At 42.4% G+C, this 24438-nt stretch overlaps 1 protein-coding gene across 1 annotated transcript in view; it reads left to right on the top strand.

Moving 5' to 3' along the window:
* The window catches only part of LOC134350978 (secreted frizzled-related protein 1-like), a 153984-nt gene that overhangs the window by 11421 nt on the left and 118125 nt on the right, over nt 1-24438 (top strand). The window contains exon 2 of the mRNA XM_063056922.1: nt 16173-16250. Within this exon, the coding sequence (XP_062912992.1) occupies nt 16173-16250 (78 nt within the window). The remainder of the gene's footprint in view (nt 1-16172; nt 16251-24438) is intronic.

Genomic DNA, 24438 nt, shown 5'->3' with positions numbered 1-24438 from the left:
CGATCGGGGAGGATAGGCAGGTGCTACCCCTTGCCCGAGGGTGACCTGCAGCTTAGCAGAGGGAAGAAGTTCCTTAAACTTCCCTTGGTAGAGACATAGCTCCACCCATCCACCCAATATTATAAATTATAAGGAGAAATATATTTTAAAAAGTAATAAAATAAGACGCAAAAAGAGAGCAAAAATGGTGAGTAAGTGTTCATGTACTGGCTTATTGCCCATTCAGAAATCTGATAGTGGAGGGGAGAAACGGTTTCTAAAACAATGAGTATGTGTCTTCAGGCTCCTGTACCTTCTCTCTGATGGTAGCAATGAGAAGAGAGCTAGTCCTGGGTGATGGGAGTCCTTAGTGATAGATGCCACCTTCTTGAAGCATCACCTGTTGAAGTTGTCCTCGGTGCTGGGGAGGGTAGTTCACATGACAGAGCTGGATGAGTTCTTAACTTTATGTAGCTCCTTCCAGTCCTGTGCAGTGGCTCTTCCATAGCAGACAATCATTCAACCAGATAGAATATTTTCCACAGTACATCTGTAGAAATTTTTGGAGTCTTTGTATGCATACCAAATCTCTTCAAATTCATAATGAAATATAGCTGCTGGCATTCTTTCTTTGTAATTACATCAATACGTTCCAGTTTGAATCTGGCCAGCTCCTTGCATGCTTTCTATCCGTGCTGGGTTGAGTGTTGAGCTAGCAGCTTGGCAAAAAACAGTCGAATGCTAGGGAAACGGCAAAATTGTTGCCCGATGCGCCACAAGATGTGAAAGGGAACAACACATCGGTATGCTGGGCCCAGGACAGATCTCCAGAGAGGTTGACATCCAGGAACTTAAAACCGCAGGCCTTTTGCATTGCTGACTCCTCAGTGAGGACCGTTGTATGTTCCCTTGACTTCCCTTCCTGAAGTCCACAATAAATCCCTTGCTCTTACTCACACTGAGTGCAAGGTTGTTTTTAAGACATCAGTCGACAGATCTGTGACCTCTGTTCTATCTTGGAGGAAATTAGAGAAGTTAAATCAGAAGCTCTTCAGGGCATGATCACTTAGACAGGAATCAAAAGGTGTTTAAAGAGGGAAACCACTGTAGGAAGAAGCAAATGTATCTTCCGGAGGATGGAGGTAGAGGGGGATTGGATGTCCGTGATGAAAATTAGATGTAGACACAAAGGAAATGGAAATTGTTAAAAGAAACTTCAAAGGACATCAGAAGTATTGTGGATATACAGTAGCTGGGATGAAGACTTTCAAGGAGTCACTTATCAATTGGATATTCATTCTTCTGCCTGGCCTGCAGCCTCACTTGCATGTGGGCAAGTAGTTCTGTGCGCTGGGAGCAATCAATCCAGTGGAAGTTTGTAACAGGTATCAACTTTCCTTCCTTTCTAGTATGTCCCTATGTATTTAAGTGCTAGTCATAACTTTACAGGAATAAATGCAACAAACTCTTGCGGATGACATAACAAGATATAGTTTTGGGATAATGACTATAATGAGCAGGATAAGCAAGCAAGAGAAGAACAAATCTTTGAATACCATCACAGACTCTTATCAAGAGGGGGAGAGTCTCAACGGTGCTTTTAAAGGAGAAGGCCTTTCCTACAAAGAATTAAATCAGAACATAGGCCTTTGCACATATTCGCCTTAAATAAATTTATAGCAACTATGTTGCAGCCACTCGTAATTTGTTGTGAATGTCACCCAGCATTATAGTATACCCTGTTGAAGCTTATGCCATTAACAAACACTTTCATGGAAATAAACTCACAATGAATTTATAAGTTAGTTTGTAAGATAGCTGATAGCAGAAAAGGCACATTAAGCCAGCTGCACAATCTTTCATTTCAGATAATGATTATAAACTACTCTAGCTGCAAGTTTGTGGTTAGTGATGACACGTGAATAATTGAGTTGGATTAAAGCTTGGTAAAAATGCATAGTTTTTTAGATCTACTATTTTTGCTTCTTACTTTGTCAACGGATGAAATGGCCTTGAAAGTTTGCAGTTATGTGGCATCATTCATAACTCTGGAATGTGCCAAAGCATTTGACAGACAGTGAAAACCTGATTTAGGAAAATTTCTTCTTGTTATCTGCAGCTACATCATAAGGAACATTCTCCATGGTAACCACAATACAGTTTTTTGGGTGAATCTGGGTGAGGCATTTTAACTACACCTGCCAAACTGTAAACAAATTAACTAACTAATCCAAGTGAGGCAAATGCGGATATTTACTGAACATTACATACAACACCTTTACTACACAGTTGGAGAGAGAGTCACTGGTATTACAAACAACACCTTTACTGCATGATTAGTGACAAGGAGTCAAAGTCAAACAGTACAGAAATAGGCCCTTCAGCCCATCATCTGTGCCAACCAAGTTACTCCATTTGGTCTATATCCCTTTTGGCTTTTTCTATCCACATACCTGTCCAAGTATCTTTTAAACGTTGTAACTGCAGCCATATCGACTGCTTCATCCAGTAACTCTTTACATATACTAACCATACTTTGCATGAAAAAGTCGCCCCCTCCGGTGCCTTAAAATCTTTCCTTTACACCCTAAATCTATGTCCTCTAGTTTTAGATTCAGTTACCCTTGGAAAAGACTATAACCAACCACCTTATCTTTGTCCTCATTTTTTTAAATACTCTGCAAGGTCATATCTCAGCCTCCTAAGCTCCAGATAAAATAAGTCCCAGTCTCTCTAACCTCTCCTTATACCTCAAACTCTCAAGTCCCAGTAATGTCCTTGTGTAGCTTTTCTTCACCTTTTTCAGCTTGAAGACATATTTCCTATAGGAAGGCAACCAGAATTGCAAACAATGTTCCAAGTGTGGTCTCACCAGTGGCATGTACGATTATGTCCCTCCTCTTGTACACAGTGCTCTGTCTGACGAATGCAAGCTGCCAAACGTCTTCTTTCCCACTATGTCTATCTGTGTTGCACTTTCAGGGAACCATGTGCCTGTGTGCCTAGGTCACCTGAAGAATATTCTGTGAGCACTTAGCCTATCAATTCCCTTCAAAATGTCAAACACAAGAAATTCTGCAGATGCTGGAAATCCATATTAAAGACCTGATGAATGGTCTTGGGCCCAAAACGTTGACTTTTTATTCCTCTCCATAGATGCTGCCAGATCTGATGAGTTCCTCCAGCATTTTGTATGTGTTGCCTCTGAGAATCTTGTATGTTTGATGACAGTTACCTTTCATCCTTGCAGCTCCAAGGAGCACAGGACCACTCTGTTCAATCTTTATAACACCTTTATCCAAGAAATCAACCGGTGAATTTTCTCCAATCCAAGTATACCCTTCTTAAAGAAGGCCACAACTGAAACTAGAGTCCTGAAAGTGGCACTGAACAGTTGTGAGAAGATTTGCATTTGCCCAGGTTGTATACTGCACCCTCTGTCCAATATTCCCTTTGCCCTCCTGATTACTTGTACCAACGTGCAAAGTTGTAATGGCTCTTGTACAGCAGCATTCTGTAGTTTCTTCCCTTTAAAATAAAATCTGATGTTTTTATTCTTTCTATCAAATTAGATAACCCCAGGCTTCTTCATGTTAGAGTCAAACGGCCAAGTGGAGCTTCATTAGTTGCAGATTGACGATCTTAAAACGATCCATTCATCCAAAAACCCTTTCCTGTTGGCTTGCCAGTTCTCTACCCAAACAAATATGTTAAGTCCAATGCCACGAACTTTTATCTGGATCAGTAATGTGTTGTATCAACCATATTTTGATAGTCCAAGCACATAATCTGGTTCTCAACTCTCCATCCGATGAATTCAAATGCAACATCCCTTTCACAGAAACATATTTACACTTCCTGATTTGTTTCATATCTTGTAATTGCTGCTGCTTTACTAAAATTGGATTCCATCCTTTCTCTAATGCTAAATGCTTGACAAACTGACCAATAGTTTCCTGCATTCTACCTGACTCCCTCTTGAAAGGGAGTGTTTAATCCCTTCAGAGTCAGCTGGAATCATTACTGATCTCAGTGATCTTTTGACGACCATGACCAAAGCATCCGCTATCTATGGCACCATGGTAGTGTAGTGGTTAGCATGATTATAGCTCGGGGTGTTCGGAGTTTGGAGTTTATTTCTGGCACCGTCTGTAATGAGTTTCTACATTATTCCTGTGACCCCGTGGGTTTTCTTAGGGTGCTCCAGTTTTCTCCCACAATGCAAAGATGTACCAGTTAGTAGGTTAATTTGTCATTGCAAATTGTCCTGTGATTATGCTAGGGTTAAGTAAGTGGATTGTTGGGTGGTGTGGTTCATTTGGGCCAAAAGGGCCTGTTCCATGCTGTATCTCGAAATAAATAAATAAATAAACAAACAAACAGATCTCTCCATCTATTTCTTGTGGGACCTTAAGTTGCAGGCTGTCACTTCAGGAGATGTCTGCTTTCAGTCCCATTTGTTTAACCTTTACCTTTCCTTGAATCATAATGATTTCTGTTTCTCTTTCTTTTTAACCCTGGATTACTGACTACGTATTATAGGTTTCCGGTTTGGTCGCCAGCCGCTCGACCACGGTTTTCGTTTGGGCGCCGGACGCCCGGGGAGGTTCGGCGGGGAGCTGGTGCTCGGCACTCGGCCGGGGGCCGTGGGCGAGTGGTCGGTGACTTGGGCTGGCTCCCCCACCAGACTTAGTCTGGTGAGGAGGGTGTGAGGACACCCAGCAGGACTGAAAACAAAAAACAAGACCTGACAAAGGGTGGATGAGCTCCTTGTGAGCCAACGGCCATCTTCCGTGGAAGAAATTAAAGCTTCACCACGTATCTATGAATCGTATGCCATGCACCTAGTCAGAAGAGATATGATGAACTTGGGTGCTGCGCTGTGTGCCTGGACCTGCCCAAGGCCTCTGCCTAAGGAAGGCCTGAGCTCGAAGAAGTGGCTGCGGCTGGAGGCCGACATGGCCTCGGGCTCAAGTTCGGCGGGGGCAGTGCCAAGGCGGCCAGCGAGAACAAACTGGAGGAGAGCTGTACTCGGTGCTGTCGCAAGATTGAAGAAGATGGAGGTGCATAGCCGAAACCCTGGATTTGGGACGGCATCCACTGACTGACTGATTATAGGAATGCTTTGAGTGTCTTCTTCTGTGAAGTCAGATGCAAGTCAGATAGATTGCTTTCTGCCATTCCCTCATTTCTTATTATTAACTCCCTAGTCTTATTCTCCAAAAACTAACATTCATTGTTAAAAATATTTTGACAGACTCTCTTCCTTCATTTGAAAATAAAAGGAGCACATTAAAATTTCCAAAGCATGCAGGAATAATGAGCAGTCAACACTGAAAACAGAGTAAGCAGGCCAGCAGATGCATGCAAATTGCTCAGCAATGTAACAAATTGTGAACTGAAAGAAATATCACTATATTTGTGTTCCATCTTTCCTGCACCCGCAGCCACCCAGAGACGAATTATATTTGAGTGCAGTCACAGAGTAGATGGGATGGCCTTTCAGCTTCGAGTAAGATTACATTGTGAAGTTCACCAATGACACGATAGTGGTGGGGTTCATCAACAACAATGGGGAGACGGCCTACAGAGAAGAGGTGGAAGAAATCGAAGCCTGGTGCCAGGCAAATAACCTCCTTCTCAATGTCAATATGACAAAAGAGATGGTTATTGACTTCAGGAGAAGTTGCACAATGCACACCCCTCTTTCAATCAGCAGTACAGCAGTAGAAACTGCAAGCAGTTTCAAACTCTTGGGAATGCACATCTCACGAAACCTCTCAAGGTCCCAGAATAGATTATACAATACACAATCTAGAAAGCTTATCAATGCCTTTACTTTCTGAGGGGGCCAAAGAAGCCTGGACAATGCACATCTATACCCACATCATTTTACTGTTGCGCAGTGGAGGACATTCTAACAAGCTGTATCATTGCTTGGTACGGAAACCACACAGCAGCAGACAGGAAAGCTCTACAGTGGGTAGTCAAATCTGCCCAGTACATCACCAGCACCAGCCGTCCTGCTATCAAGGACATATATACAGGAAGGTGCCAGAAAAGGGCCAATAACATCATGAAGGATACCACTGACACCGTTCATGGTCTATTTGTCTCAGTCCCATCAGGGAGGAGGCTATGTAGCATTCACACCTGGACCACCAGACTCAAAGCAGTTTCCTTGTCCAAGCAGAAAGAGTGACCGACACCTCCACCCACTACCCCAACCGTCCATAACCCCAACCACCAATACTTCATCGTTTCCTGTGTGTGCTGGAAATCACAGTAAAGAATGTTGAATCTTGAACACGCTGGAGTTCAGGTGGCACCTCTCTCAAGGTCTGGAGGAGGTCCGCTGTGTAAATCTCACTCCAAAGATTCGGCTGATACCCCAGTAACATAATGAGAGAGATAGACCTTCAAAGATGAGATCTAAAACAAGGCTTGCACAGCATATTATCTGCTAGATCTTATATTTGCTCTGAGGGACCTTGCTACATAAAATTTACAATGTATATTTGCATGTTGCAGTGATTATAGATCAGTAGTTATCTATTTGTGAAAAAAACGGGCTCAGACCCAATATTCCTAACTGCTCTATCCCAGACAGTTGTAGTTGTTAAATACGGTTACATTCAAGATTCATAGATTGCTGGGAGCTAAGGATTAGACTAGACGGACATAGGATGTCCATGGTATTATTGAACAGAAGAGAGACTAACTGATATCTGCTCTTCATCAGAGATGCAAATTCACTCAGGTTATCAGGGGCTGTGCAAACTGCATGTTGTGTTGGTAAATACAGTAGCATGCAAAAATCATAGGCACATATATAAAGATAGGGTACCTAAGACATTTGCACAGTACTCTATTTGTCAACATGGAGCGGAGAGTGAGTTTGTAATTATGGGGGAGCAAAGGCGGTTGGGAATGGCGAGGGTGGAGCACCACAGGAGGGGTGCGAGATAGGTGGCAGTGAGGGAGTGACGGGGCGAGGGGTGGCGTGGGTTCAGACTCACCTAGCCTGAGACACTAGGCAAGGTCATTTGGTTCCAAACAATTGGTTTATTGATGATTACAGAATGTCTGTCTGGTGATTCCCGCTCCCTCCCCTCTCCCTTCCCCCTTTCCCAACAATGAATCCTCTTTCCCTGCCCCCTTTGTACTCTCAGTCCACAAAAGACACCCATATCAGAATCAGGTTTATCATTACTCACATACGTCATGAAATTTGTTGATTTTTCTTTTGCGGCAGAGCAATACATAAAACTACTACAGTACTGCTCAAAAGTCTTAGGCACCCTAGTGATATATACATGCCTAAGACCTTGGCTCAGGCATATGGTAGAAGTTGGTAAGGTTGATGTAATTAAGCTACCATCTGTAAAAGGGGAAATTGCTACATTGCTCGTTCATAACATTTCCAATAATCACTAGGAATCTCTGTGGGAGCTTCCCGTAAACATCTGGTGCGGGGTTGCTGAGCCAACGCATTTGTCATGACTCTTCCTATTGGGAAGAGGCTGAACATTTCTCGACCTTATGGTGGAAATCTGTGTTTCAGATTCTCTCTGATGTATCCTGCTAATTCCCAGTGCTTAATTGAGAGCAACAGTCATTTCTTACCATCACTGTGAAGCAATAACATCCCTCAATTTGCTGATGCAATTTACAATGTAAAGTGTTGCTACTCCATCCACATTCATCTCATGACTAGTGCACTGTAGCTGCGGTATCTGCCATGGATATGCCCAGGCTACTCCGACAGTGCCTTCCAAACTCATGGTCTCTACCACCATGAAGCCAAGATGTTCATGTAGGGAGAATACTATGGATTCTCCTCCAAAATACACCCCCCACCCAGCGGTAGAAATACGAGGGGTGATCGATAAGTTCGTGGCCTAAGGTAGAAGGAGTCAACTTTAGAAAACCTAGCACATTTATTTTTCAACATAGTCCCCTCCTACATTTACATACTTAGTCCAGCGGTCGTGGAGCATACGGATCTTAGACCTCCAGAAAGTGTCCACAGCAGGGGTGATTGATAAGTTCATGGTGTAAGGTAGAAGGAGATGAGTTATACAGCTCTCGTTACATGCACATGCAGTTCAACTCTTTGAGTGATTATGCAGAAAGTTTGAAGTTAATAACTCATCAGGGGCGATTGATAAGTTTGTGGCCTAAGGTAGAAGGAGATGCATTATTAACTTCAACCTTTCTGCCTTTTCACTCAAAGGATTGAACTGCATGTGCAGGTAACGAGAGCTGTATAACTCATGTCCTTCTACCTTAGGCCACGAACCTATCAATCACCCCTCCTATATCACCATGGCTTTGCAGTTCTTGCGCCTTAGTCCTGCTGCTCCCTCTCCAGCAGCACTTTGAGGGCACCTTCAGCACACAGAACGTATGAGTTCAAGAAGGCAGTTCACCATGATCTTCTCAAGAACTGTCAGGGATGGGCAATAAATGCTGGTCTTGCAAGCGATGTCCAGGTTCTGAGAAATAACTACATATATGCAGTATAAATAATAACACTGCAGTTCCCCCAACCTGAATGAATCATTTTGCAATTCTGGATATTTTTCTTCTATAAAACAAAATGATGGATCAGTCAACATAAGGAATTTAACTTCCAATCCCAGGATATTCCCAGAACTCTATTCTGCCCAGCAATACTGTAAGACCTCCCTGAATTATTTGATTCAAAAAGGAAATCCAGATTTGATAAAATAGTCTCCAGCCCATTTAGGCTAGTCCACCAGGAAGTGATTTAATTCAAAGATTTCCCTTTTCTAAGTGGTCTGTCTCCTGGCTTAGGTTTGCTTTTGAATTGGATTAGAGCAGAAATCATTGGATGGCTGATTAGAAACAGGTGTAAGTGTCCTCTGGTGGATCTGGGAAAGGGCGGGAAAGCATCCAAGAACATTCACTGAGCTGGGAATAAGGGGCATCATCCTATCCAGTTCCTCTTAGGAATCAACAAGCTTCTAATCTAAGTTTGCCACAGGAAAGCTGCAGCTAGCGATGCATTAACATCATGTATCCCGTTCATAAGCCCCTTCTGAGGTACTGTTGTGTTCTTGAGCCCTTAATCTGACCTCTTCCATTGTTGTCTCCTCAGCATTTCTTTTTGCACTACCTCAGTTTGCTCTACAATAAGCTCCACTAATTCACTGCTTTTTCACTCATAAAACACCACGGCCAGTAAGGAGTTTGTACGTTCTACCCGTGACTGCATGGGCGTCCTCCGGGTAGTCTGGTTTCCTCTTACAGTTTAAAGATGTACTGGTTTGTTGGTTGGTTAATTAGATGGTGGTGAATTTGTTGCCACATTTAGCTGTGGTGGCCAGGTCTTTGGGTGTATTTAAGGCAGAAATAGATAGGCTCTTGACTGGACATGGCATCAAGGGTTACAAGGAGAATGTCATGGTTCCATTTGGCTATTCCCCTTTAACGCTCCTTTCTCCCTGATTAATGCCCTAATTTCAGCCATTAGATTTCGAGTTGCTGCTAGTTTACTTAATTATGGTACACCTGGTTTGCATCAGAGACTGTGACATAACTACGATGGTGTCACAACACAGGTTGCCAGTTTGTTGGTCCATTCTCATGTAATACTTCGTTCTCTCGTCCGCTTAGAACAGTCAGTTCTAAGTTTAGTTCCAAGTTCAGCTCTAGTTTCCAGATAGTCCCTGTAAATCCCATCTCCTTGTCAAGATTCCTCCGGGTTGCTGTTCTACGTCTACGCCAGCATCCCCAACTCTGTCGACGTGCCGGTGACCTGCACTTGGGCTCTCCTCAGTCGCCCCGGGCAACAGAGAAGGCTGGGAACTGGAGTTGAGGAGGAGATAGAGAAAAATGATCAGCCACGATTGAATGGTGGAGCAAACTCGATGGGCCGGATGGCCTAATTCTGCTCCTATGTCTTATGGTCTTACTTGGTCATTGTAAATTGTTCCGTGATCAGGCTAAGATTAAATTGGAGGACCGATGGACAGTGCAGCTTAAAGGGCCGGAAGAGCCTGTTCTGTGTTGTATCTCAATAAAAGAATAAACAAACAAACAAACAAATAAATAATTACTAGGTATACTGCATACTTTGCGAGCTTCTCATGAGTACAGGATTTCAATGCACCCTTGTGTACATGACTATGTTCTAAACTGCAATCTGAAATCTAAAATCCTGCTAAAAACACAATGTTAAATAAAAACAATCTGCATGAAATGCTCACTACAGGCTAGAGGCCTCCAGATTCGGTCCCTCCTCTCTGCTGAGTTCGTCAAGGGCCACACTGGTCCTATTTGGTCTGTCGCTGAGGGAATAGGAAGTAACTGCAGAGGGTGACTTAGTCAAGAATCTTCCTTCTTTGTAGACGCAAGTGGGGTAACACGCCTTTGAAAGAGAGACCCGATCTTCACTTCTGATGACAAGGACAGTCAAAAGAAGTTAAAGATCTCCTGTCCTACCCCCCCCACCCCCCATGGATACAAAGAATGAACTATCTATTACCAGAAGCTATCCGATATCTACTTGTAATGCATCTTATTGCTTTCATGCCTGTGAAATTGATGAGATTCGCATGATACCTGCACTAGACTATCCGTAGTGGGGGGAGGACACAGTTATGATTTTTGGTGGGAAGAGTTAAGCAACCGCATGGATTAACATGAAATTCACTGCAACATTATCTCTCAGAGCAACCAATAATTCCAAGAAATATCAACTGAAAGTCTCATAGTTTTTTAAAAATTTTGTTTAAAATCCACTTCATTTTATGCGATTTAAAAAGGGTGCTCACTCTGGGAGAAGTATTCCAAAGCTGCTTGAAAAAGCAAGTGAAGCAAAAGGCGATATAAAAGCTGCTTGCCTTTTCCATCATTTGACAAAGGCATTGAAATCTCCCTGAGGGTAGAGTGGGGGGAAAAATGCTGAAGCAGGTTTTACTTTCTTCACTGTGAAATTAAGCATGACAAGTAAAACAAACAGCAGTGGGCAGCGAGAGGCTAGGGTCCACTGTATCAGTGTGTGACGTAAATAGCTCTGAGCAGTGTCTGTCAGGGAAATTGCAATCCAACACACCAGCACAATCAATCTTTCACTACTCACCAGCTGATGGAATCCTTACTACGCTTTGCATGAAACACCTGTGTATACAATTCGCTTTATTCTCCCAAACTTTGTTTTACTGCAGGATCCAGGATTCTGCAGTTGGTGCTGTAAAGCACTGAAATCAAGAATCCTGCCTCGAGCTTATCAACTTGCTGAAATTCTCCGCTGCTTAACAGTTACTTCTTAAAGCAAAATGCAGCTCAACCTGGAAATCGCAAATAAAAACAGAGAAAGGGGCAAATTCACAGCATGTCAGGCAGTAGCTATAGAGGAGGAAAGTGAGATTAGTGTGCACCATGGTGCACGGAGCAGCTGCAGAAACCTGGGTTCATTTGTGACCTTAGCAATCCATGACTGCAGGCATTTCTCCTGGGTGCACCGAATTACTCTCTCATCTCAAAGGTGTACAGATTGGTAGGTTAATTGGCCATTGGAAATTGCTTGTGGTGTGCAGGTGAGTGGTTGAATCTGGGAAAGATAATGATAATACAGTGAAAATTTAAAGAAGAGACTAATGTAGGATTGGCATTAATGTTGGTTGATGGTCAATAGGAAATCATTGGACAGAAGAGGGAAGGGTCTCGGCCTGAAGTGTCGACTGTTCGTTTCCACGGATGCTGCCTGACCTACTGAGTTCCTCCAGCATGTTGTTTGCATTGATTGGACAGAAGAGCCTGTTTCCGGAATGTAACTCTCCTATGATCCTCTGACTCTATGGTTGATCATGCAGTTCATGCCTTTCATCATGGGCTTGAATATGTCAAAGCTCTTCTCATTGATTTCCCAGTTCCATCTCTGTAAATTTGGTCATCTGACAATCTTTTGTCCGTGCGCTAACTCGCACTTTCCCTTCTGTCTAACATGCTTGTCCACACTCTCCCATGCTAAGCCCTTCATTTGAAACCTTCACTTGAAACCTTCATTTCAAGGTTATTATTCTTGATTTCAAACCCTTCTTTTTAAGTCTGAAACCTCGTCCAGCCCTGCGGCCCATCCAAGTACCTGCATTGCTCCAATAATGGCCTCTGTTCATGCATCCTGCAACTTTGGAAAATCTCTCTACCTTCCAAACTCTCTTTCCCCTTCATAAATTCATTAAAACTGACCAACTTGCCCTCATATCTTCCTTAGTGGTTCAGTGTCTTGTTTTGCTTAATAATGCACCTTAGTGATGTTCTACTATTACAGAAATGCAACCTGTTGCCATTTGCCCAGTGTATAAAAGCAGCTCTTCAGTGGAGAGAACTCATACCTTTAAATTCGGAAGCTGAAGAGTCAATAAAATCCAGTGAGAGTGTGCTAGATTGCTGGAGATGCACGGAACATTAAGCCAAGCCCAATTTTTCATCACTTCTTTCATCGTTCATGGGGTTTGTTTACCCCTGAACATGAGTGCTTGCTCCTGGCTTATTGCTTGCTTTTTATGGCCTTTGTGAAGATGGCAATTAAAACCAGGCATGAAACATTGTGTGGAGTTTACCCATTCTCCCTGTGACTGTCAGGTTTTCTCCATGTGCTCAAGTTTCCTCCCACATCTTGAACACATGTGTGTTGGGAATCTAATTGGCCGCTGTAAATTGCCTAGTTATGTAGCTATGCGGTAGAATCTGGGCAGTAGTTTATGGGAAAATGAAAAGAATAAAAGGGTTAGGGTAAATTAAGTATATCTGGTAAAAAGGTATTTATAATCAGTCAAACTCAGTAGGTCAAGGGACTGTTTCCATGCTACTGCTCTCTGTGATCCTAATGTTATCATTACCATTCCTTCTGATAGCAACTGTGTCAATAAAGTTGAACTGCAGGACCCAGGTATGGTAATAAGGCATGATAGAGGTCCTATCAGCCTCTAAACAGCATGAGCATCGGTCGCCCCTCCCTGAACAGAACTCAATTGCATATTATGTATCCTTGCGTTATCACCCAGTGAATTCATTACTAAAGCACACCCATGGACAACAGCCACCTTTTTAGATTAGATTAGATTATGAGGACATGCAGTCCTCTTTTATTGTCATTTAGTAATACATGCATTAAGAAATGATACAATGTTCCTCCAGTATATCACAGAAACACAAGACAGACCAAGACTGAAAAACTGACAAAAACCACATAATTATAACATATAGTTACAACAGTGCAAACCAATACTGTAATTTGATAAAGAACAGACCATGGGCACGGTAAAAAAAAGTCTCAATATCTCTCAAAAGTCCCATCATCTCACGCAGATGGTAGAAGGAAGAAAAACTCTCTTCCTGCCATGAACCTCCAGCGCCGCAAACTTGCCGATGCAGCACCCTGGAAGCACCTGACCACAGCTGATTCTGAGTCCGTCCAAAAACTTCGAGCCTCTGACCAGCACTCCGACACCGAGCACCGAGCACCATCTCTGCCGAGCGCTTCAACCCCGACCCCAGCCGCCAAGCAATAGGCAAAGCCGAGGATTTGGGGCCTGCCCCTCCGGAGATTCTCGATCGTACAGTAGCAGCAGCAGCGAAGCGGGCATTTCAGAAGTTTCTCCAGATGTTCCTCCATGCTTCTCATGTCTGTCTCCATCAAATCAGGATTGTGCATGACATCCTACTTGACAAATACAGATATCATTCACTGGAGTGGCCGTGCGCACTGTGTCGTGCCGCCATCTTCTGCTCCCCTGCATGAAGTTATAGTGATGTGTGATCACCACGGCAGCGATTCCGGGTGGTCGTCTGCCCACTAAAACCAATGGTGTTTGCAAGAACAAGTAATTACATTTAGAAGGAAAAGATCACTCAGAAAGAAAAAGTATCTTTAAGATGCACTAACCATCAAGAACATTTTAAAGCATACTCTGTCTCTGAACATTTTGAATTATTTTCTTTCAACCCCATGCTAAACCCTGAGATTGATTTTTTTTAAAGGAATATACTCACCACAAGATGTAATGGAAGCTGTGTGGTATCATGCTAGCCGGCTGCATAATTTGTGTGAGAGACAGAAGCAATCTCAGCATTACCACCCAGGTCACCTAGCTTTGGTGCACACCTGCAGGAGGGGAATATTTTAATTAAAACACTGGTTGCTTCGGAGAAACTCGTCTCATTTCATGGTATCAAGGGAAACATGACAAACAAGTCTATAAGAGCAGTAATAAATGGCACGCATTACCCCAACTCACATCGACCAATGTCACTTAATCTGCCTCCTAATCCAGCTCGAGTCTGACTCTAATTAGGCACCACTGAAATGTTTCTGTGTAAATAGGTACTTGATGGTTGGCATGATTCTGATTGACAGAAGGTCCTGTTTCAGCAATGCATGACTCAAAATGCATTTATTAATGCCAATGATACTCCCACAGTGCTGCAATTTTGATCCAGCAGTCATGAAAAATTTGAAATGAAATATATATTCCTGATCTGGACAGCACCTGGCCTGGAGAGCATGGGTCGTTACAGATGAGTGCATTCTTCAATCTTTTTACCTCTTCCCTTCCAGTGATGGGACGGTTTTGTTAAAGTGGCCTGGGTGAGTTGGAGCAGTCCAGCTTGTAGTCAGTGTAGGCGACCTTCACTTCATGTTGGTGGAGATATAGCGAGTGTTTAGGTAGGTTGGTTAGTAGGTTAATTGCCCAGCATGTAGGTGAGTGACAGAATCCAGCAGATATTGATGGAAGTATGAGAATAGGTTACAGGAAAAACAAGAGATTGCCCTGTGACCTGACAGACATTTAATAGGATAAGATTGTTCTGTGAGATAAAGATCTACAGAGATTTCTTGATATCACATGAAGAGGTCTGTGGTATCAGAGAACCCAGGAAGATGCAGAAATGGACCCTCCACTCTGTGCTTTTGGTTAAAAATGCTTTTGGTCCTCATCCTTTCACTAATATGTGGGTTCGAACAACATTACTAGTGGAAAGACTCATGCGTCCTCAATGCCCTCCTGTTGTTCATTAACATTCACAATTAGATGTGGCATTGGTAATTCATGTTCTACAGCTTCAAGGCAACTTACATTACAAAGTGCTGGAGGAACTCAGCAGGTGAGGTCTATGGAAATCAATAAACAATCAATGTTTCAAGCTGAGACCCTTCTTCAGGACTCTTGTTACATTACAGCACCCTTCAAATCCTGTGACCTGACCTCTGGATCTGCCATTCTGTGAGCCTAAATTCAAGCCCCGGACTTCCCCATTCACTACCTAATCTCAAATAAAACCGCAAACATTCTGATATCACGCCATTTCCTCCACTCCAACCGCCTCACCTCCATTCTTCAGACTCTGTTAATTAAATATGGAACTTCAGGAAATATGGTAATGGATTTGCTGAACTTTCCCCTACTATTTGAGTGATAGATACTGGCCAGAAAAATCAGAATAACTCCTTCCATCTTAATTGAAAGAACTCGAGGGAAGTATTAATTGAGCAAGCGTTAGTTCAATGTCCGGGCCTGGTAAAACCATCTCCTGTGACACAATAATCCCTCAGAGGTTCATTCACCGAAGTTGTGATAAAATCTTTAGAGTGATTCTTGCTTCCACGGCATTGAGTCTCAGACCATTGATCAGTGATTATGAGCATAATCTAATGATCAATGGAAATTCTGTTAAGAATGAAGTGGCCAGTCTCTGACGTGTCCTTGAGCATACATCATCAAGGCCCCATAATGCATGTGGCCACTTGAACACACGATCAAGGCAGAGTCATCTACAAGAGTAAGTGAACAGCTTCGAGTTTGAGGTGAAATAGGTGTGGTTGGACTTTTGTCCAAGTGTCCACACAACGTATGTATCGATGTTCTTATGGACTCTAAATATTTGGATTTTTTTTCGCTCTGAACCTTGGGAATGTTACTGTATCTTGAAACAGAATCTTAAACGACTATAACCCTAACTCTTACAACTTTCTCTCATGATTTTTTTTTTAACCATTTAACTGTTTCACCAGCTGTAAAGAGCTTTTCACAACTTCAATGAGCCATATACAGTACCTGAGTTCTGGTTATTGCTAGTGCTGTTGAGTCAAATATCAGTGCAGCTTTTTACCTCCTCCATACGCACTAATCACAAGTTTTGTCTGTTTTTACCCCCGGCAGCATCGGCGGTGTGTCCACCGTGCGACAACGAGATGAACACAGATATTATCCTGGATCACCTCTGCGCAAGTGAATTCGGTAAGGAACGTCTGTCATTGCTCTACCCATATCAACTTTCACTAAGATTGTTTTTAATTCCATTGACTTTATTCAAGGACATTTGTACTGTGCTGCTGTGGGGTGGAGCTCTTCACAATGATTTCTGTGTTGTTGTCGGGATGGGGTTGGGATGGGGTTGGGCTGTGGAGGGTGTTGGTTGAATAGTAAGCAGCTGAATTACAGTCTCCTCCACTCAGCCTTCACATCTGATTCAACAGACATTTATAACAGTTAAGGTGAAAAACTTCCTCTCCATTTCTTTTGTAAACCTCACAGAATATCAGTGAACTTGCAGTCCAGAGTTCTCTGATGTAGTTCCAGCACCTGGTCAGAAGAACTCTGCCTTCTTATAGCTACCACTTGAAGCCTTTGCCATGAAACGATTTGATTCTGGGAAACTATGCTTGACAAACTCCCACCTAGAATTACAAGGAGTGATTGATAAGTTCGTGGCCTAAGGTAGACAGAGTCAATTTTAGAAAACCTAGCACATTTGTTTTTCCTACATTTACACACTTAGTCCAGCGGTCGTGGAGCATACGGATCCCTTCTTTGTAGAAGCTGGCGTCTTGGACCTCCAGAAGTGGTCCATAGCAGGGGTGATTGATAAGTTTGTGGCCTATGGTAGAAGGAGATGAGTTATTAACTTCAAACTTGCTGCATTTTCACTCAAAAAGTTGAAATGCATGTGCATGTAATGAGAGCTGTATAACTCATCTCCTTCTACCATAGGCCAGGAACATATCAATCACCCCCCGTACATGTCAAAGGATTCAAGGTCTTGGCCCAGCTGCATTTTATTTCTGCTTAATGGTGTTAATGGGTTTTACATTGCTGTCAGAATTCAGAAGGTACATAAGCCCAGTGCTGGATGTGTTGAGGAACTCAAGTAACCATTCAACAAATTCAGCGATGGACATCTGGAACACACTATCAGAGGAGGTAGTGAGATCTGAAACAATTATTAGGTTCAAGGCAGGCAAATAAGCATGGCATAGAACGTGAGCAAATGGGATTAATGTTAATAGTATGTCAAATTGTTGGGTCAGTGACTAGTTTTTGTTGTACTGCAGATCACAGTCTTTATTGGGAGCCTTGCTAACGCATGCCTGCCTGGTGGAGGTTGCTGATGCTGTTTTGTGGAAGTGGATGAGGAGGGGGGTGGGGGAGTGTTTTTGTTTTGCTGCCGCTTGTGCATGGGATAAGGGAGTAGGGGGGTTTGGGGTTCTAACATTTTAATTGTCATTCTTTGAGGCATTTTTCTATTTTGGTGGATGTCTGCGAAGAAAAAGAATTCCAGGATGTATATTGTATATATTTCTCTGACGTTAGATGGAACTATTAAAGTAGTAGTTGGCAATTTGGTAAATTGGTTCTTGTCACATGTACTGAATTGAATTGAATTGAATTGACTTTATTACTTACATCCTTCATATAAATGAGGAGTAAAAATCATTACGCTATGTCTCCATCTAAATGTGCAATGTGCAATTTATAGTAATTTATAATAAATAGTATGTACAACAGGACAGACAATATAGCATAGAAATACAGTTGATTCAGCATGAATTACTCAGTCTGATGGCCTGGTGGAAGAAGCTGTCCTAGAGCCTGTTGGTCCTGTTTTTCAAGCTGCGATACTGTTTCCTGGATGGTAGCAGCTGGAACAGTTTGTGGTTGGGGTGACCTGGGTCCCCAATGATCCTTCTGGCCCTTTTCACACACCTGTCTTTGTACATGTCCTGAATAGTGGGAAGTTCACATGTACAAATGCACTGGGCTGTCCACACCACTCTCTGCAGAGTCCTGCGATTGAGGGAAGTACAATTCCCATACCAGGCAGTGATGCAGCCAGTCAGGGTGCTCTCAACTGTGTCCCTATAGAAAGTTCTTAGAATTTGGGGGCCCATACCAAACTTGTTCAACCATCTGAGGTGAAAGAGGCGCTGTTTTGCCTTTTTCACCACACAGCCAGTATGTACAGACCATGTGAGGTCCTCAGTGATGTGTATGCTGATGAACTTAAAGCTGTTAACTCTCTCAACCCCACATCCATTCATGTCAATAAGGGTTAGCTTGTCTCCATTTTTCCAGTAGTCCACAACCAACTCATTTGTTTTTGTGACATTGAGGGAGAGGTTGTTTTCTTGACACCACTGTGTCAGGGTGATGACTTCTTCTCTGTAGGCTGCCTCATTATTATTTAAGATCAGGCCAATTAGTGTAGTGTCATCAGCAAACTTAATTAGCAGATTGGAGCTGTGGATAGTGACACAGTCATGGGTATACAGAGAGTAAAGGAGGGGGCTTCGTACACAGCCCTGAGGGGCACCTGTGTTGAGGGTCAGAGGGGCAGAGTTGAGGGAGCCCACTCTTACCACCTGCCGGCGATCTGACAGGAAGTCCAGTGAAAATCTTTGTTTGCATACCGTCAGCACAATCTATTTCATCACATTAGTACTTGAGGTTATACAAAAAGAAAAACAGTAACAGAATACAGAATATAATATTATAATTACAGAGAAAGTGCAGTGCAGGTAGACAAGTAAATTCAAGGTGATAATAAGATGGATTGTAATATCAGAGTCCATCTTATTGCAGAGAAAATCTTTTTAATAATCCTATAACAAGTTGATAGAAGTTGTCCTTCAGCCTGTGCTTTCAGATTCTTGTAACTTCTGCCCAATGGGAGGGCAGAGAGGCAAAAATGTTTGAGGTGGGATGGTCATTGATTATGTTAGCTGAGGCAGGGGGAAGTACAAGCAGAAGCTATGTAAGCGAGGCCAGTTTTTGTGATGTGCAGAGCTGCGCCCATAACTGCAGTTCCTTGACAACATGGGCTGAGATGAGGAAAAGGGTCAGCAGGGAACTGGTGAACTGGATGGCTGCCCGACTCTATGACCCAATTAATTCATAACTCTATAGGGGAATTCTCTTTTAGGTGTTGGATTTCCTGAAGAAGTGATCACAGAGCATGAAATTTACCTCATTAGAATTCACAGAAACATTCCAAGGCATTTCACATAAAGCTAATTAGTTTACTACTCTGATAACAGCAAACAATCTGCTGGAGGAATTCAGCAGCACTCTGGGGGAAAGCACCTGTCGACGTTTCAGGTCAAAACTTTTCTTCAGTCTTGACCTTGACTCAAAATTTTGACGGTTCCGCACCTCCTGCAGATGCTGCTCAACATGTTGAGTTTCTCCAGCAGTCTGCTTGTTGCTCTAGTGCTTTTCTCAGTCTCATGCGTCTCCCTACTATTCTGATGACATTGTTTTTTGGGATATTTTTGGTGGCCATTTTAAACATTTGCTTTGACTGGAGTTGGAGAAAAGGAATTTGATTGCGTTCCTGGAGAACTTTCCTGTAGAGCACCATTAGATTTTTACCAGCCTCCTGAACTATTTAAGCAAATTGATGTTTATGTAGCAATTTCAAGGTAGCAAAATGTCCCTATGAGTATTATCAGACAAAATCTGACACTATCACATAAAATGATAATAGGGCAGATGAGCAGGAGCTTACTCACAGAGAGAGGTGGAAAATAGGTTCATAGAGGTCGGTACGGTGGATACTGGGAGTCTGGTTGCTCTGCTTGAAACATCTAGAACTGCAGAGCATATCCTTAGGATAAAGCAAAAGGAAAAAGAAAAACTGCTGAATGAACTCAATGGACTGAGTAGCATCTGCTTGGAGAAAAGAAATTGTCACAATTTTGGGTCACAAACCTTGTGTTCTAGCAGTTTGCATTTTGCTCTAGATTCCATCATCGACAATCTCTTCTATCTCCACCTCAGAATAAAGGCTGGGCATCACAAGGAGTGCTGATGGGAAGTTCCCTTTTGCAATGGTGTGTGCATCCTTGGAAATCCCCACCCAAAGGGCTTAGGTTGTTGAGCGTTTTCGCACATGAGCTTGAGGTAAATTTAGACATGCAAAGGCTGTTCAAGCCAGGCAGGAAAGAGACTTGGATTACTTTAATTACAGCACAGCCTTGAGGGTCTGAATGACCTGCTCTTTTTCTGAAGAAGTAGTGAGGTTTAGAGAAGAAATTCCAAAGTTTAAGGCCCTGGAAATTGACAACAAATACGAACAATGTGGAGATGAATGGACAAGGGCATTTGATTAATGTTTCTGACAATGCTGCATTCCCTGAGGGCAGGTCTGAACATAAGTGAAGAAAGCAATTAGTGAGCAAGTGGTGCATTAGTTTACATCGGGAGAGAGCAATATAGTCAGAGGAGAAAGTTTTGCCTGATATATATTTGAAATCACAAATAAAATAAAAATTGCTGGAAATACTCAGCAGGTCAGGCCACATCTGAGGGAAGAAAAACAAAGTTAACGTTTCTGATTGATGACAATTTACATTTATGAAGTCACATTGTCCAGATATTTTGTTTACTCACCTAATGAAGTGTAATCTTGGCTAAATGGGGTGAAAAAAGCTTTCATCAGTGTGATTCTTGGGATTCCAGACTTGTTTGAGATAATCAGACAGGAAAGGGACACAGGATCGTGTTGAATGGTAACAGAAACTGCCATCTGAGGAATATTTGAGAAAAGAGAAATGTGAAATTCATGAGAAAGAGACATTGTCTTATTGAAATCATAAACCACGTGCTTCTGACAATTTCTCATCTCTACCTCAATTGGTACCTTATGGACCAAAATTAAACCTGGTGTAGGAATAATGAGTCCATTCCGTTCAACTGTGAAGCACGCTTATGAGAGATTAGGGTAAACGTTTGTCAATTCACAATTTCTTGAGTTATTGAGTTGGATTAATTGTTCCTCTGTGTTTTTAAAATGTTGTTAAATATTTTAAGATAATCATTAATTTATTAAATTGTTTCTCAGTAGTTACTGAATATCGGTAGCTCTTCCAGGATCGGCAGCATGTTAATATGAGAAGAATGTTCTCGCCAACTGCCAGAGTGTTACATTAGCTTCTGAAATGGAAGCAGGAATTCTCTTTGCCATTTTGCCATTCAGTAAGATTATTTCTGATTCCCTGCCTTAGTGATATATTCCTGCACAAGCTACACGTATCCAGATGCCCCATGTATCAAACAATCTATCAATCTCTGCATATTCTTAGCATTAGAGGCATCATCCCCTCTTGGACAGAATTTTGCAAAGATTCTCCACACCCTGCATGATTCATATTTTTCTCATCTGAGATTAGAATGGCCAAAAAGTGAGCTGTAGGAGTTTCTCAGCAAGTCAGGCAGCATCTGTGGACGGAAGTGGACAGTTAGTGTTTTGGGTCCATTTCCTGACACAGAAGCTGCCTGCTCAGCTAAGTTACTCCAGCATCCCATCTTTATCTCAGATTGCAGCACTTGTGGTCTCTTTTGTTTTGCTATTTCTAGTCACTGCAGACAGAGGAACATCAAACCCAACATCAACTCTGTAAGTTTCAATCAGATCTCCTCTAATTCTTCTAAACCTAAGGTAACAGGTCTTGTCTGTCCAATGCATTCTCATCCTCTATCCTAGCATAAATCTTTATACAGTCCTTCAAGCATTTTCAGATCCTTCCTTCAGCAAGGAGACTAAATGCATGCGTGATATTCAGTTGTATCCACTTTTATGGCACCTTTCTGAATGGTTTTTAAGCTGTATTGGTAACGGTCCAACAAAATAGGATAACCTTTACTTTTATCACAAGACAAAGACAAAGCAGCAGAAGTAGGCCATTCGGCCCATTGAGTCTGCTCTGCAGCTCCCCCATGAGCTAAACTATTCACCCATCTAGTTCCAATTTCCAGCTTTTTCCCATATCCCTTGATACCCTGACTAATTAGATACCTGTCAATCTCCCTCAAACACCCTCAATGATCGGGCCTCCACAGCTGTACGTGGCAACAAATTCCACAAATCCACGACCCTCTGGCTAAAAAAATTTCTCCTCATCTCTGTTTTAACTGGGTACCTTCTAATTCTAAGACTGTGGCCTCTTGTCCTGGATTCACCCACCAAGGGAAACAACCTTTCCACATCTACTCTGTCCAACCCTTTCAACATTCGAAATGTTTCTATGAGATCCCCTCTCATTCTTCTATACTCTAATGAATACAATCCAAGAGCCGACAAACGCTCCTCATATATTAGCCCCTGCATTCCAGGAATCATCCTCGTAAATCTTCTCTGAACTCTCTCCAACATCAGTACATCCTTTCTAAGATAGGGGGCCCAGAACTGCACACAGTATTCTAAATGAGGTCTCACTAATGCCCCATAGAGCCTCATCAGCAGTTCCTTACTCTTATACACTATTCCTCTTGAAATGAATGCCAACATAGCATTCGCTTTCCTTACTGCTGATCCAACTTGGTGGTTAACCTTTAGGGTATCCTGCACGAGGACCCCCAAGTCCCTTTGCACTTCCAATTTTTGAATTTTCTCCCCATCTAAATAATAATCTGCCCAATTATTTCTTCTTCCGATATGTACAACCGTACATTTGTCAACGTTGTATCTCATCTGCCATTTCTTTGCCTACTCTCCTAAACTGACTAAGTCTCTCTGCAACCTTTCCGCTTCTTCAACATTCCCTGCTCCTCCACCTATCTTGGTGTCATCCGCAAACTTAGCCACAAAATCATTTAATCCATAATCCAAATCATCGATATACATCGTAAAAAGAAGCGGCCCCAACACCGACCCCTGCAGAACACCACTAGTAACCGGCAACCAATCAGAATAGGACCCCTTTTTTCCCACCCTTTGCTTTCTGCCTATCAGCCAATGCTCCACACATTTCAATATCTTTCCTATAATTCCATGGGCTCTCATCTTATTAAGCAGCCTCATATGCGGCACCTTATCAAAGGCCTTTTGAAAATCCAAATACACAACATCCATAGCCTCTCCCTTGTCAATCTTATTCGAGATTACCTCAAAAAATTCCAATAGGTTGGTGAGACAGGATCTTCCCTTCAGGAAACCATGCTGGCTTCAGCCTATCTTGTCATGCACCTTGAGGAATTTCATAACCTCATCCTTGAGGATTGACTCCAATATCTTTCCAACTACCGATGTCAGACTAATAGGTCTGTAATTTTCTTTTTGCTGCCTCCTTCCTTTCTTAAATAACGGAACTACATTTGTGACCTTCCAGTCCTCCGGAACCATGCCAGAGTCTATTGATTCCTGGAAGATCATTTCCAATGCTTCCACAATCTCCAAAGCCACCTCTTTCAGAACCCTTGGGTGCACCTCATCAGGACCGGGAGACTTACCTATTCTTAGTCCACTTAGCTTCCAAAGCACTTTCTTGACTGTACCTAATTCTATTCCCTGATACCTCTGGCTATCAGGTATATTGTTCATGTCTTCCGCTGTGAAGACTGATGCAAAATACTCGTTCAGTTCCTCCGCTATCTCTTTGTTATCCATGATAATTTCTCCAGCATCATTTTCAATCAGTTCCGTATCTACTCTTGTCACTCTTTTACTCTTCATATATTTAAAAAAACTCTTAGTATCCTTTTTTATGTTAATCGCCAACTTCCTTTCATAATTCATCTTTTCTTTCCTAATGACTTTCTTAGTTTCCTTCTGTAAGTTTTTAAAAGTCTTCCAGTCCTCATTTCTCCACCTAATTCTTGCTTCCTTGTACGCCATTTCTTTTGCGTTTATTTTTGCCTTAACCTCTCTCGTTAGCCACATTTGTGCCATTTTTCCATTCATGATTTTCTGTTTTCTTGGAATATATTTTTCCTGCATTTTGCTTATTTCTTGTAGGAATTTCATCCAATTCTGCTCTGCCGTCCCTCCATTTAGCTTACTTTTCCAATCGACTTGGGCCAGTTCCTCTCTCATACCACTGTAATTTCCTCTGTTCCACTGAAATATCGATACACCTGATACCAGCTTCTCCTTTTCAAATTTGAAACTGAACTCAATCATATTATGATCACTACTTCCAGGAGGTTCCTTTACCTCCAGCTCCCTAATCGCCTCAGGTTCGTTACACAGCACCCAATCCAAAACAGCCGGCCCCCTGGTGGGCTTCTGGACAAACTGCTCCAAAAAGCCATTCTACAAACTCCCTCTCCTGAGATCCATTACCTTCCTGACTTTCCCAATCCACTTTCATATTAAAATTAAAATCCTCCATAACTTTCCTTCTGACACGCTTTTTCTATTTCTATTTTT

The sequence above is a fragment of the Mobula hypostoma genome, chromosome 8, assembly GCF_963921235.1.
Source record: "Mobula hypostoma chromosome 8, sMobHyp1.1, whole genome shotgun sequence".
NCBI lineage: Eukaryota > Metazoa > Chordata > Chondrichthyes > Myliobatiformes > Myliobatidae > Mobula > Mobula hypostoma.
The sequence above is the reverse complement of the archived record's forward strand: the minus strand, read 5'-3'. Positions and strand labels throughout refer to the sequence as shown.